We start from the raw sequence: 14709 nt of genomic DNA, 5'->3' as shown, positions 1-14709 counted from the left end.
AGGCAAAAGAAGTATGATAATTTTATGAATATGATAAAGATACCATAATCAACTTAAAAAATTATAAGCAACGTTTTCTTGTTCTCAAGTGATACTTTTTAACACCATCATCACTGAATAAAAATACTATAAAAATGTTATGAGGTAATATAAAATTAAGAAAAAATTAATTATGAGGTAAATATATAAAATAAAGAAATGATAAATTATGAGGGAAATATAAAATAAAGAAATGATAAATTATGAGGTAATATAAATTATGAAGAAACTTCAATAAAAACTGTAATAAAAATAAATAATCAATAAAAAATGTTAATAAAAAATTTGAGTAAAATAAAAAATTACAGACTTATGTATGTTGTAATTTGTTAAGACGGACAGAGGATATATAAGATGCGTAATACTTATACTATGAATATTTTTTAAGATTTAATATTTAAATCTATGAATATTTAACAGGTGATACTTACATCTATATAATTTGCATTGATATAGTCTCCGCCGGCACCATCCTTCAGTAATACCCTACTGTGATCAACTGTTGAGAGAGAAAACCCAAAGTGAAAAATAATTCCAAAATGAGATTTGTCACAGAATCAATTGAAATGGCAATATATGTTATAATATCTTGATGCCTTTCATAACAATGCTACAAGGATCAACAAGTTTACTTAAATTTCTATCATAAGCCCATTAAAAAATGTCTTTTTTCTTCTTCGAAAAAGGCAGAATTAGCCTCAATAGACAACAATGGCATCAGTCCTGATTCTAGTATGTAAAATAAGGCTAGGCTATGTATCCCTGCTAGTGTGGTAGACTGGTAGGTTCTATGTTTTAATGTTCATGTCTGTTCTTGAAAGCAAGACTTTCTTGTGATGTATACACAACCGATGTGACACTAAAACAACAAAATATATATATCTCTATATATGTATGTACATATATATATATTTTCAACAAGCCACTTTAATGAAATAATTTAATATTATTCACTACTTCTCTTAATATCCCCAGAGTGGACAATAGACTACATTTGTCTTTGCAATGTAGTTAGCTGTGTAGTCTTTACATAATATCTTAACATTTTGGACTGGCTATCAGCCCTTCCATGGAGTTACTCCCACTGAATTCAATCCTGGAAAATCTTGCAAATGAAGCCAAAACATCAGAAAATAACCACCAAATGTAAGGATTATCTTGTCAGACTTTTAAAGGAGCATGTATTAGGCAAGGAAAGTAAATCAAAACTTTGAGGTTTCACTTCTCAAGTTTTTCTGTAAGGAGCTTTGATATGATATACAGTAAAGACATGAAATATTAGTTCCTTTTTTGGTAACAATCTTCTGAAAAACAACATAAACAAACAAACAAATCAAAAACTACCATGTCATGCCATTGGAAATGTGGGAATAAATATCACTCAATGCTACTTTAAAGATATGGAATATTACCCAAAACCCTTTTCTAAAAGGGTGGATTCTGCTAGGAAACTGACTAATAACATCACAAACCTGTTTACAATGAAGAGTCAATAAAAAATGACTGTATCAGGGACACTGAGAATTGCAACCGTGTATCATTATAGGGCAAAGGCAATAACATTTCGAGTGGCTGTGAGACATACTGAAACAGTGTGTCTACTAACAGTGTGTTGTATTAAGTTCCAAGGCCAAGCAATACAAGGAAGTTAAGTCCTAACCGATGTAGTGTAAAGTATCTCACTTTGTATTGCTTAAAGGACTTCAGTAGTAGCCAGAAAAATAAACATAGAAGTGCTATCAATATTTTTATGAGGTTTCATATGATCTGGCAAGTGAATTAACAGAATAAGAAGTTTTTTTTTTTAAACCTACTTTAGTCACGTTTTTTTTTTTTAATCTACTCGTTTCACATTTCGGTATGTATTAAACTGAGCACTATTATGAAGGTCAGTGACTACAACTGACTAACACAAAGTACAACACAAATGTGAGTTCTACCATTTTATTTACTTATTTATTTATTTTCTAATTTTTTAAATTTTATAACATCTGATACCTGATAGCAAACCTATCCATGTCTTTGAACATGATTATGCTTGAAAATTTCACTGACCAAACTTGACTAATTTTAAAGAGGAGTGTAGACGGAATGCAAAAGGGCACCAAACTTAAAACTTAGTCTTCAGAAATAAATCCTTAACCTTCAATAAAGGTCTCCAGAAACAAAATTGATTCTTCACATTCAGCCAGAGTCATGTGAAAATATGGCAATGCTAGCAACTTTCAAAACTAGTCACATAGCAATTATGGCTCCATGGATGTTCAATCTGGCTCTTCAGCCACCCCCAAAAATCAACAGAGGGTTCACTTTCATGTCGTCCTATTTAGTTCCGCAAAACTTAAAGAGCAATAGTCTCCGACTGCAGATCATAACGTCATCGTGAGTTGATCACTAGTAGTACAATATATATACAATTTCGTTCCTAGTTAGCAAATCAAACTTTCAACAGCCCTTTATTTCGTTCGGCAAAAACTGCACCTAAAATACCCTCACACTAGTCCGGCCCATCTGTATGCAAGTCCATCATGCTTGTTTCGCATGCTTGTGAGAGCTGTCACGCGATTGTGTCACTTTGATTTAGAGGTCTGTACAGAGTAAAGACCACGTACATTAGGGCCGATATCACGGCGCCCTCTGTACAAATGCAGGACAGGGCCTTTGTCCATTTACTAAACATTGACAAACTTCGCAAATAAAGTCTTGACCATTTCTTGGAACACTTTCATTGGTGAAATAATTTCCACACAGTGCCATTAATTTTGCTCATAATTAAATAATAGAACTCCAAAGACAAATTTGATCGTAATAAATCAAATCACAGCAAGCCAACTTTTGCTTTATAAAAACAAGAACCCCAAACAATGAGAATCCCGGGAATCCTACATTTCTTTCGTGGGTACATATTAAACTTTTGTCAAATTTGACTGACCGAGGCTTCACCCCATGGGCCGTTGGTTTATCAAAGGAGCCTACCAACAGAAGCTTTTTGTGTGTTTCAAGGAACCCTTTTTAGCTTTTACAAGGTCAATAATAATTTTAATTTTAAAGGAAGCACAAGGAAATCCATCTGCACTAAATTATGAGTGAAGACTACATGGTATTGTGCCTGGCATATGTACAGTAGGGCAATCTGTATGACGACCGATTGTTTTCTCTCCCTGCTTTAACGAAAGGTTTGAAGAACTGAATACCATCTATTAGTTCTCTGAATGGATTTGGAAAAGTTTTCCGATGCTAATTTGATCCTGTTTTGCGTTACAAATCCCACAATACTATTTAGTTCTTTATGCTTGAATAGCAAAGTTTTATTTCAAATAGTGAAATTAAAAAATTCAGAAAATGTGTTTGAACAATTTCAAAATTGCACAGTAAATTGTGTTTTAAACTAATATGAATCAGTACCTGGCTATAATTCTGATGGCCAAATGGAAACATAAAGTTATTTGCTTATTAAGCTACATTCCATATAATTGAAATCGTAATGCGTGGAAAATCCAGAACAGTGAAAAAACTCCAGCCTCTACCGGGATTCGAACCCGGGCCTCCCGCTTTATATGCGGACACCCTAACCACTAGGCTATGGACGCTGATTGTATGTCCAGAGGTTTTGAAACCGGTAAGGAAGATTGTTATTCCACTGTTGGCGTTTGTCACCTGTGTCGAACAATACTAGTTCTATTTTGGTGACATATCAATTTGAGTATAAATTACTTGATAGATTTGGTAAAAATGTTCACCAATTGCAAAAACAAAACCAAGCTGCATCAAAGGAGAGACTTCGATCAGGTTTTAAGACAGATGTCCTTCCAACAAGATGAGTATCCTACCCTCATCTCTGCTTAGGATTCCTGGTAATTTGTAGCCAAGTACCTGGCAGCCAGTGTAACTGTACATACCAGTAACTATTCTGCAACCGTTCAATACAGTAGACCCTTTTCTCATGCAATACCAATGAAGCCTAGTGGCAATTGTTGAGTGCTCTCAACATTACAAATACATGTCCTTCTTTTATGTTTACAGTTCGATACGGTTGAAACAAAACCCCAAAACATTGGGTTTTTACAAACGATGGTATTTACATGTCTTCTTCTACATATGCACTACTGCTTGAAGTTGTTTTAAATGCTTATTTACCTCATAGATCAAAAATGATGGTTGGATTTGTGCTTCCTTTTAAAGCGGAATTGACAAAATCCTACAAAATGTTATCAGGGTTAATACCACTGAACATTCTTCATTTTTACTTACATGGCAAGATGTTTTTGTATCTATTTTTCCCTTTGTTATCTGGTGTGTTTCCAATGTCCCTGCTGTGGAGATGTTTGGTATCTTGTTGTTGTAGCACCTGAACCGAAGAAACAAAACAATAAATATATAGATATATATATTTATATAGATATATATATAGATATATATATATATATATATATATAAATATATATATATAGATATAGATATATATATATATATATCTATATATATATATATATATAATATATATATATATATATATATATATATATATATATATATATATATAAATATATACTTCAAGAAAAAACAATATATCTTTAATTGCCAACTTCAGAACATCATCCTTCTCTGAAAATTTAATGTCGTCTAAGTTTGACCAACATCAAATGTCTGACAACGTTTTCGATATGTATACAAAACTTTGCATTTAGACGCTTCTGACAATTTTTTTTTAGAAATGTCAGTTCAGTTCTCTTCGTTTCTTCGGCAATACAGGAGGTCTTTTAATGCTATCAGTTTTTTTTTTAATGCTGTAAATAAATCTATAAACAATGTTATCAATCATTACGACATCACTTTACCTCAAATTCCTCCTCGAAACCATCTTTCTTGGATTCCTTCTTGTTTGAGTCGTCGTTTAATGCCTTGACACGGCTGTCTATTGCAGAGGCAGCAATTCTGGTTGCATTGTATGCCTGACATGTTGAAAAAAAAAAAAAAAAAAACCTTTATATATATATATATATATATATATACATATATACGTTTGGTTGGTTGGTTGGAGTCTATCTTTGCACAGAGTGCTCTATGTCCGGTGGACAGAGCGAAGTATAGGTGTGAATTAGTTGAGTCTAGTGGAACACTCAAGAGTTTCAGGTGTTGAGCGATCATCAGAAGACTCTGATTGTCAGGTGAGTTGTCTGATGATCGATCAACTTTGTAACTATAAGAGACAACAACTAGTGTTCCACGAGTCTCAACTAATTCTCACCTATATATATGTATATATGTATGTATGAATAAAAATATATATATTTATTTATATATATATATATATATATATATATATATATATATATATATATATATATATATACATATATATATATACATATATATATATATATATATATATATATATATATATATATATATATATATATATATATATATATATATATATATATATATATATAAATTATGTAAGATGTAGTGATGAGTCAGGAAGTGCAGTCAATAGGCCAGACACAGAACTAATTTTAATCCTAATATTTGATTCATTTTATAGCCGGATTGGATTGTAATCAGTATAATAAAAACTCATACAAAAATCTGAACAAAATCTGAAAGAGAGAGTCATGTCATCGTAAAGTAATACTGTTCAGAAATTTGATCGTCTTTTGTTGTACAGAATATTTTACATAATTGTACAAATATCAAGTTATGAAAAGTACCTTTCCCACCAACTGTAAGGAAGGACTTGTGAGTGCGTACTTCCTAAACATAGCTTATTTAATTTCCCATCCATTCCCACGTCGCTGTGTGCCACACAGTTCACAAAGTCGCATTTATAAACCCAGATACGACCCTGTGAACCTTTGTCATAATAACACAATTTTAATTAACTTTGATACGACAAGAGTTAATTGGGCCTCTTGCCAAACCTAAAGAGCTTTAGACTTAAATCCTAATCATTTAGACTTAAATCCTACACGACAGATCTTTGTAAAGTCCGACTAAATTCATCATTCGAGTGGTTTGAATGTCACATGGTTAAATGTTCGATCGGAGAGACATTCAGGTTGCTGACGTTGACTGCCATTGCTTAATAAAAAATATCTGAAATTGTCTGTATCTTTAGGTCAAAACCCACATCATCATAGCAATTTGCATGCCCAAAAAAAAAAAAAAATAGTTAACTCACTTATTATATTATATATGAAAAATTAATATTACTGCCAAAAAAAGGAAAAGTTTGCAGCTAAGCAGAATGCACGGTTTACCCAGCAGTGATAAGATCTCGAGATGGGAATTTTCAACTAGCAGTGTGGAAATATATATGTTTCTCTCCTATATGTTAGTGTCACAATGCCTGCTGCTTGATTATTATTCCTTTCAGTAATATAACAACAATCAACTACAGTGCCATTTAGCTGTAAGATTAATCTTACAAAGAAGACCTGCCACAAAAGAAAATACTTGTCCAATTACTTTGCTGGTTAGCGAATATATATATTAGTTTCAATGTTTTCGATAGAGGGGCCTGTTCAATTATTTATTGGTATGTCAATTGTTTCTGGCAGATAATAAGATCCTTTGTTTTGAATAGCCACATGACTTTTCCCTTAACAATGGCTATATAGGAAGACGTAGACAGGGTAATACATCCAAACATGCAGGAAGTAACATGAGCTACACACATAACTGAAGGTATCTGTTTATGGGGGGGAAATAGTGTCAAAGGTCATCATGTTGTTTTAGTCATGGATAAAAGAAGTATCATTAATTATAGCATGGCACAAAAAAACAAACAAAGTGTGAAGGGGGGGGGGAAGGAAGTTTATATGCAATGATATCTTGAAGGGGTGTCCCTAGAATAGAAAGAGAGGTTTATAGCGATTGGAATTGTCATTGTCAAAAGGTAATCATATTGTCTATAGTGATGGATAAAGTAACCACCACTGTGAAAAATAAATCATATGAGAAACACACATATATAACTGTTAGATTTCTAATGGAAGGGAGTCCCCTTGGAAAGCTCTGTGATCCTTGCAGAAAGGGGTAGGGGGGATGTCAAAGGTCATCGCATTGCATTAGTCATGGTAATAAATGGGATTGCTATTTATAATTTGCTAACCAATACTGACATGTTTGATTTTACCTCATGGGGGGTCCCCTCTGTCAAATCTGTTAATACATCGTTATGGTTAAAACTAAACCAAACTGACGACTCTGTAGTCAGGGCAAATGTATTTTTATCCGTTGCCGCCCCGGATCATACTGAGAGGACAGACTTTTTGGTTAGGGCGACCAAACTTATGCTTTGGGAGGTCGTCCAGTGGGTAACTAGTTGTTTACTTCAATATTCAGATTACGTTGAAACATAAAAATCTGCAAAATAGGTTAAAATGCAAAAATTGGCATCATCCTCCATCACTTTGGAGATACTGAAATAAAAAGAAAAAAGTGGTAGGCCTACGATCCACCCAAAGGAGAGTTTTTCTGGCCCAAAGCTTGTGTTGTGTTCTGTTCACCAAACAGGCACTTCACTCCCTTTGCTTCATATTTTGGGACCACCGACTTTGCTCTTCGGACAACCAAGAAGGTCAGGCCCAGTCGTCGTCCAAAGAGGGGGGGGCGACTAGGTAGCCGTCGCCCCTGGTAATTGTTCAACAGAGCTTGGAAGGACACAACCAGGAATTGCAGTCTCTGGCTGATGGATATTGTATGGCTTAATGTTGGTCGAATAAATGGCCACGTCCCAATGTTACAGTCTCATTTGATATTGCTTTCTGAGTCTTTCTAAGCCAAGTCACTATGTACAGTTCAACAAATTTTGCTTGTTGGCTAGAATGAAGTCAGTGTCTCAACTCACTTTACAATGCCTTTATGTGGATATGTTTTTCCCCTATATTTTCTCTTTCTTCTTCTTCTTCAAATCTTAGGCAATGGTGTAGAACTTCCTTGTTTGCATACAACAATGAGATGCAGTCAACTATTTTGGATAACTGTCAGTTTTCTCACTTTTCCCAAGTGAAGCTTTGTCTGAGATCTTGTGAAAGGTAGAACCAACCTACCTTTGAAGCAGAGAGAGTCACTCTTTATATCACCTTTTCTTTTCAAACCCATTTTTTTTGGGTACTCTTTTCGTGCTATATGTCTCACTGGAAAGCAACAGCCTTGCAGTTTGCACGGTAACGGCTATTAATAACATTGTAAATATAACATCACCATCTCTGTTCTTCTTTCTTTCTTAAATGAAAACCAATGGTGTACACCACTGAATAATGTAGTGTGCCACCCATTGGTGCCTTTCTAACCAAGACCATGATGATTCGTTACCCCTCCCCTTGAGAAATACCACCCCCACCGCCCCCTCTCTGCAAACACAAAATACACAAACGAACAAAGGAAGTTTCATTTCTAAGTTTCAAGAAATAAGTCCAGGTTCTCAAAGTCGCATTTACAATTGCCTCTATTGGTGTTCTAATGTTATGACAATATCTGGGGTCATGAATATTCGTGAGAGATCTCTAACACCTTCTTATCACTTTTAAATGTATAAATCGAAGCGTATATATCTGATAGAAACTACATTTCCATGAAAAACAGAACACACAAAGAAGAACATTTCCTACAGATGTGTCCAAGTGGGGGTGGGAGGGTGGGGAGGGGGGGTGTGTGTGGATCATTTGGTGTCTCTAACGGCACTGACCAACCTTTAACTTTGTGAAGTTGGATGAACCTCACTGCCAAAACACTCTGCTTGATACTGATATTTCTGGTTTCCATCAAAAGATTCATAATGACTTGCATTTCGATTATTTTTACAACCCTGTGCCATAAAATGTCCGTGCTACCTGCGGCCATAGATACAGTATTCATGAGTGACCAGGTTAAATTTGCTTGACCATATTTACTCACACTTTTCAGATGAACCACACAACCAGAGCTCTCTACCATAGGATTCTTCTTGTAGTGTTCGACAAGGTCTGTAAGGGCATCGAATTGCTCCCCACCTCCGATGCTGTACTTGTTTTCCTGCAGAAGAAAGAGAAAAAGAGAGGGAGAGTGTGAGAAAAGAAAATGTATATTCGTTAAAGGCATTGAAGACTCACCCCCAAACCGTGTGCCGCGCTCTGAAAAAGTTAACTTTCCGTTGCTCGCAAGTGAAGTTTTCTTCTTGTCGCTACAAAATGCAGACAGTAATGAAACGTGATACCTTGTTATCTTTTATCTAGACCTGAGATGTCCATCGCTGCTATATACACTGTGTTGTGGGTATTGAACCTAGCTGTATGTATTGACTGTACACTAGTGTCTAATTACCGACGGTAGCAAGCTGTGTATTTTCTGGGATCGATGGTTGTGTATAACACTTCTGTTACACCTCATCGATTACCAGCATGAGACGTTTCTTTGTGCGCGAGTCTTCACACCCTTTAAGTGAATATCTACTTGAAAAAGCCAGCAAGGTGAAATGTATCAAAATTAGAGGGCCTGACAAGTTTTGTGAGAACACAAAAGAAAGCAAGAAGGAAGGAAAAGAGAGAGAAAAAAAACCCATACATATTCCATCATAGACTGGCAATTCGAAGAAGTTTGGAAGCATGAACACGGAAAGGCTAAAACTTCATGACCTCTCTCTGTAATCATCCTTACTTCCTGGTTTAAATGAAACGAGTTGATGGCTCTTAAGACTATAACAATAAAAACTATGAATCATAGACAGAAAGTCTCTTTATGTTACAGTAAGTTCTCTAAAACAATACCATCTCAGACGTGTTAAGAAAGACATGTCAGAAGATCATGAATATTCATTAAATGTATGACTGTGTGAGATGAGACTTATAAGTACTGTCACTTTCAACTATCAATGGGGTGTCAATTATTCTTACAAAACTTACAAAAAGCTTATAAATACATGATAACCTCCTCACAACCCTTTGCACTCTCATGCTACCATGCCTGGAGTGACACAGTAACCTTTCTTTCTTATCACTGTACATACATGTATACTCAGTGACCGGTCACTACTGGTCAACGAGGAGGGACGGAGGGAGGAAGGGAAGTTATGAGGGCAATTCCTGCAAGCGCTACATCAATATCCAGATAGTCCTGCCCCAAAATACCCAAAGTTAGAAAGATTGCTTAAATCAGGCTGTTGTATACAGTGGCTTCAAATATAGTTGGTTTAAATCTAGGACGACAGCAAGTGAAGTGCGGATGACTATAGTACCGATTCCATAGAATCTAACCGATAATGAACTCTGATTGATAAAAAGGTTTTCAAAGTCAGTTTTAGGTGGTTTCAAGCGAAGGAGGTTTTTCGAGCAGCAGTAACAGCTTGCCAAGTGCATACAGTATTAAAAGGGTAATGCCAGTTCACTACTAAATGCACAGCACAGTGCAGAGGTTGTGAGAAGACAGGTAAGTGGAATTAGCAGTGTTGCACCAATATCCTATAAACCCTAACTGTGGTATAAGGTTCAATGATCACTTCGTCTTTACTGCTTGCTGATCCAGCATTTATACACTGGCAAATCATGTTGGCATCCTTGCTTGTACAGCCCTTACCATATTACTGCACTTCATATTAAAGCATGTTAAAACAATACTACTGCAAATGACAGAAATACCAAATGCTGCACATTCCATCTCCTTGTTATGTTCCAAATGGGCTAGATATAGAATTCGTCATGATTTCATTTGAAATATTGTAGGTCTTTATCGCCTGAATATCTTGTTACACTGCAATATATGTTACACCCAAAAAATTAACTCTTCTCCATAAACTTTTTTTTCAGAAGTTGTAATTTTAGCAGGCTATGAGAGTCGTAACATAATACTCTGGTTGTAACTAGTGCACAGCTACAATGTAGCCAACATACGGCAAATATCTTACGTGGCATTTGCTGGAAAGCTTCACACAAAAGATAGCTGCCACAAAACAGCTCAGTGAAATCGTCTGTTCCTTAAATTAAGGGAGGGAGGGGAAAGGGTGGGGGGGTTGTTGAAACGACAGTCCTCTGGAGATGGAACGATTAGCAACTCTCTAGTCGGAATATTTGTTTGATTTAAATTTCTCAAGATTCATTCATTGACTCATAATATTACCGTATTATTGGTACAACCTGAGTAAAGGTATGATACGTCGGCCTCTGCACAGCAAACGATGCATCTTTACTTGGAACTTTAAATTTCCCCCCTCTGAACCCTTTCCTACTGTAATACAATGTCAATTTCTATTGCATACTATATTAGAATGCTGAGTAACAGCACATGATAACCAATGACTTCCACAGAATATTTAACCTTTAAGGATTTCCTTCCTTCCTCAGATAACATTCAGCATCGGACCTTTTAAACAAGTTTCGACCTATTCCTCGAATCTCTTCTCCATGCATATTCACGTATGGTCTTATCTGCAACACCGGAGGGTCTATAAATGCATAAACAATGGCATGATCCGAAAGGAAAGGCATGGAAGTGATGGGAAGGAAGGCTGGAGACATTGGAAAGGGGTGGGGGAAGGGAGAGGGGAAGGGAACCAGTGTTTTAACTTTATTTTCATTAGTAAACAAAGAAAGACATACCTAGAATTTTTTTGACCAAACTTAAAGGGGTTATTCCACAAAACTTTCTGGCTCTATTGAATGTTGAATACATTTCTCTATAGCATCTAAAATTTCCTATTTTAATCTTACTCAAGTAGTAAAACATAATATTCATACCTGATAAAAGAAACATTTTGTCAACTATTTCAAAAGTAGCCAAGTTTGTTACTACAAGGTATATTGAAGATCAAACACCAAAAATACATTACGAACTGCAGACTTGTTTTTTTTCCTTCTTTGTAGAATTCATAATAAATTGTGTTCTAATATTCCCAAAATGTAACTTGTATTCAATACCCAAAGGAGCCAGGGTTGTGTAAATGGAACTGTACAAGAAACACAGTAATCTGTTCTAAAAGGCATGCGACAGTATATATGATATATGACTGTTTGCATACAGTAGTCTACCATGTAGTTATATACTGTAAAGGCAAAATACAGTATGATTTATTTATGTTTCATACAATAGTCAACAGGCAAAATACAGTATGATATAGTTATATTTCATAAAATAGTTTACAGGCAAGCTATAGTTTGGTATAGTTATGTTTCATACAGTAGTCCATCATGTATCAATCTACAGACAAAAATACAGTATGATATAGTGTTGTTTCATACAATAGTCAACAGGCAAGATACAGTATGTTTCATACATTAGTCCATAATGTAGTAATCTATGGGCAAAATACAGTATGATATAGTGTTGTTTCATACAATAGTCAACAGGTAAGATACGGTATGTTTGATACATTAGTCCATAATGTAGTAATCTATGGGCAAAATACAGTATGATATAGTTATGTTTCATACAATAGTCAACAGGCATGATATAGTTATGTTTCATACATTAGTCCATAATGTAGTAATCTATGGGCAAAATACAGTATGATATAGTTATGTTTCATACAATAGTTTGCAGGCAAGCTATAGTATGTTGTAGTTATGTTTCATACATTAGTCCATAATGTAGTAATCTATGGGCAAAATACAGTATGATATAGTTGTTTCATACAATAGTTTGCAGGCAAGCTATAGTATGTTGTAATTATGTTTCATACATTAGTCCATAATGTAGTAATCTATGGGCAAAATACAGTATGATATAGTTATGTTTCATACAATAGTTTGCAGGCAAGCTATAGTATGTTGTAGTTATGTTTCATACATTAGTCCATAATGTAGTAATCTATGGGCAAAATACAGTATGATATAGTTATGTTTCATACAATAGTTTGCAGGCAAGCTATAGTATGTTGTAGTTATGTTTCATACATTAGTCCATAATGTAGTAATCTATGGGCAAAATACAGTATGATATAGTTATGTTTCATACAATAGTTTGCAGGCAAGCTATAGTATGTTGTAGTTATGTTTCATACATTAGTCCATAATGTAGTAATCTATGGGCAAAATACAGTATGATATAGTTATGTTTCATACAATAGTTTGCAGGCAAGCTATAGTATGATATAGTTATGTTTCATACATTAGTCCATAATGTAGTAATCTATGGGCAAAATACAGTATGATATAGTTATGTTTCATACAATAGTTTGCAGGCAAGCTATAGTATGTTGTAGTTATGTTTCATACATTAGTCCATAATGTAGTAATCTATGGGCAAAATACAGTATGATATAGTTATGTTTCATACAATAGTTTGCAGGCAAGCTATAGTATGTTGTAGTTATGTTTCATACATTAGTCCATAATGTAGTAATCTATGGGCAAAATACAGTATGATATAGTTATGTTTCATACAATAGTTTGCAGGCAAGCTATAGTATGATATAGTTATGTTTCATACATTAGTCCATAATGTAGTAATCTATGGGCAAAATACAGTATGATATAGTTATGTTTCATACAATAGTTTGCAGGCAAGCTATAGTATGTTGTAGTTATGTTTCATACATTAGTCCATAATGTAGTAATCTATGGGCAAAATACAGTATGATATAGTTATGTTTCATACAATAGTTTGCAGGCAAGCTATAGTATGTTGTAGTTATGTTTCATACATTAGTCCATAATGTAGTAATCTATGGGCAAAATACAGTATGATATAGTTATGTTTCATACAATAGTTTGCAGGCAAGCTATAGTATGTTGTAGTTATGTTTCATACATTAGTCCATAATGTTGTAATCTATGGGTAAAATACAGTATGATATAGTGTTGTTTCATACAATAGTTTGCAGGCAAGCTATAGTATGTTGTAGTTATGTTTCATACAGTATAGTCTACTATACATTAGCCTACAGACAAGTTACAGTATAGTTGTGATTCATACCTACACATAAATATGCAGTCCCCTGTATTTTTAACAGACCGTTATGAATTATCAAACATAGAATATCTACCCTGTTCACTAAGATATTGCTGTATCCTGGCTACTGCCATAACTTAGTATCACACGATGAACAAGTTCTTGAGGACTTAATTTCTAACCCAACGTTATTTCCTGCCCCCGCATTGCCAAATAACAAGATGGCAAATTACTGTAGAATTGCAGACACTTGGTACAGTGGTAAAACAAGAGGCTTCTTTAAAGAAAGTTGTTTTGCTTACCATGAATACCATTACATCCTCTCAACCCCCCCTTTCCTTCTTTCCCCCACAATTGCCATCTTTCCTACCCACATTTCTTCACCCTTCCTGAATTTTGTTGTTGTTGTCATAGCACCTTACTGTAGCCCAATGACAGCTAATGTAGACCGCGGTAACCTCCATTCAGCAAAATTCCTTTCCAATGATGCTGAGCTGATGCATACATTCACCAGGAATCTGTTGCTCTTCTCTCTCACTCATAAACAATACTCTTGGGCGAGCTGTCACTTATACACAATGACATCGCACACTTTAAATGTCGAATAAAGGTAAAAAAAAAAAAAAAAGTTAAATAAAGACGGAAAAACAGCCGACCATAACGTTGTACTGTTTTGGACTTACTGTATAGGCTGAGTAGGGTAAATTAGGTATTACCGACCAGTAAGCTGTAGGCGTGATATTTGGACCTGTACTTTTATCCATCTGTACAGCAGATCATAACTTATTATACACCCAATACTTACGC

The 14709-nt window shown here is 34.8% G+C and overlaps 1 protein-coding gene across 3 annotated transcripts in view; it reads right to left on the bottom strand.

The window, feature by feature from the left end:
- LOC139976050 (tyrosine-protein phosphatase non-receptor type 11-like) overlaps positions 1-14709 on the bottom strand; it is a 63136-nt gene that overhangs the window by 20943 nt on the left and 27484 nt on the right. For all 3 annotated transcript variants that reach the window (XR_011795983.1, XM_071984452.1, XM_071984451.1), the window contains exons 5-8: positions 8941-9057; positions 4878-4991; positions 4291-4387; positions 471-538 (exon numbers count right to left, since the gene is read on the bottom strand). Coding sequence is in view for 2 of the 3 variants with exons in the window: in XM_071984452.1 (XP_071840553.1) it covers positions 471-538; positions 4291-4387; positions 4878-4991; positions 8941-9057 (396 nt within the window). In the remaining variant the exon portion in view is untranslated. The remainder of the gene's footprint in view (positions 1-470; positions 539-4290; positions 4388-4877; positions 4992-8940; positions 9058-14709) is intronic.

This window comes from Apostichopus japonicus, chromosome 11 (assembly GCF_037975245.1).
Source record: "Apostichopus japonicus isolate 1M-3 chromosome 11, ASM3797524v1, whole genome shotgun sequence".
NCBI lineage: Eukaryota > Metazoa > Echinodermata > Holothuroidea > Aspidochirotida > Stichopodidae > Apostichopus > Apostichopus japonicus.
The sequence above is the reverse complement of the archived record's forward strand: the minus strand, read 5'-3'. Positions and strand labels throughout refer to the sequence as shown.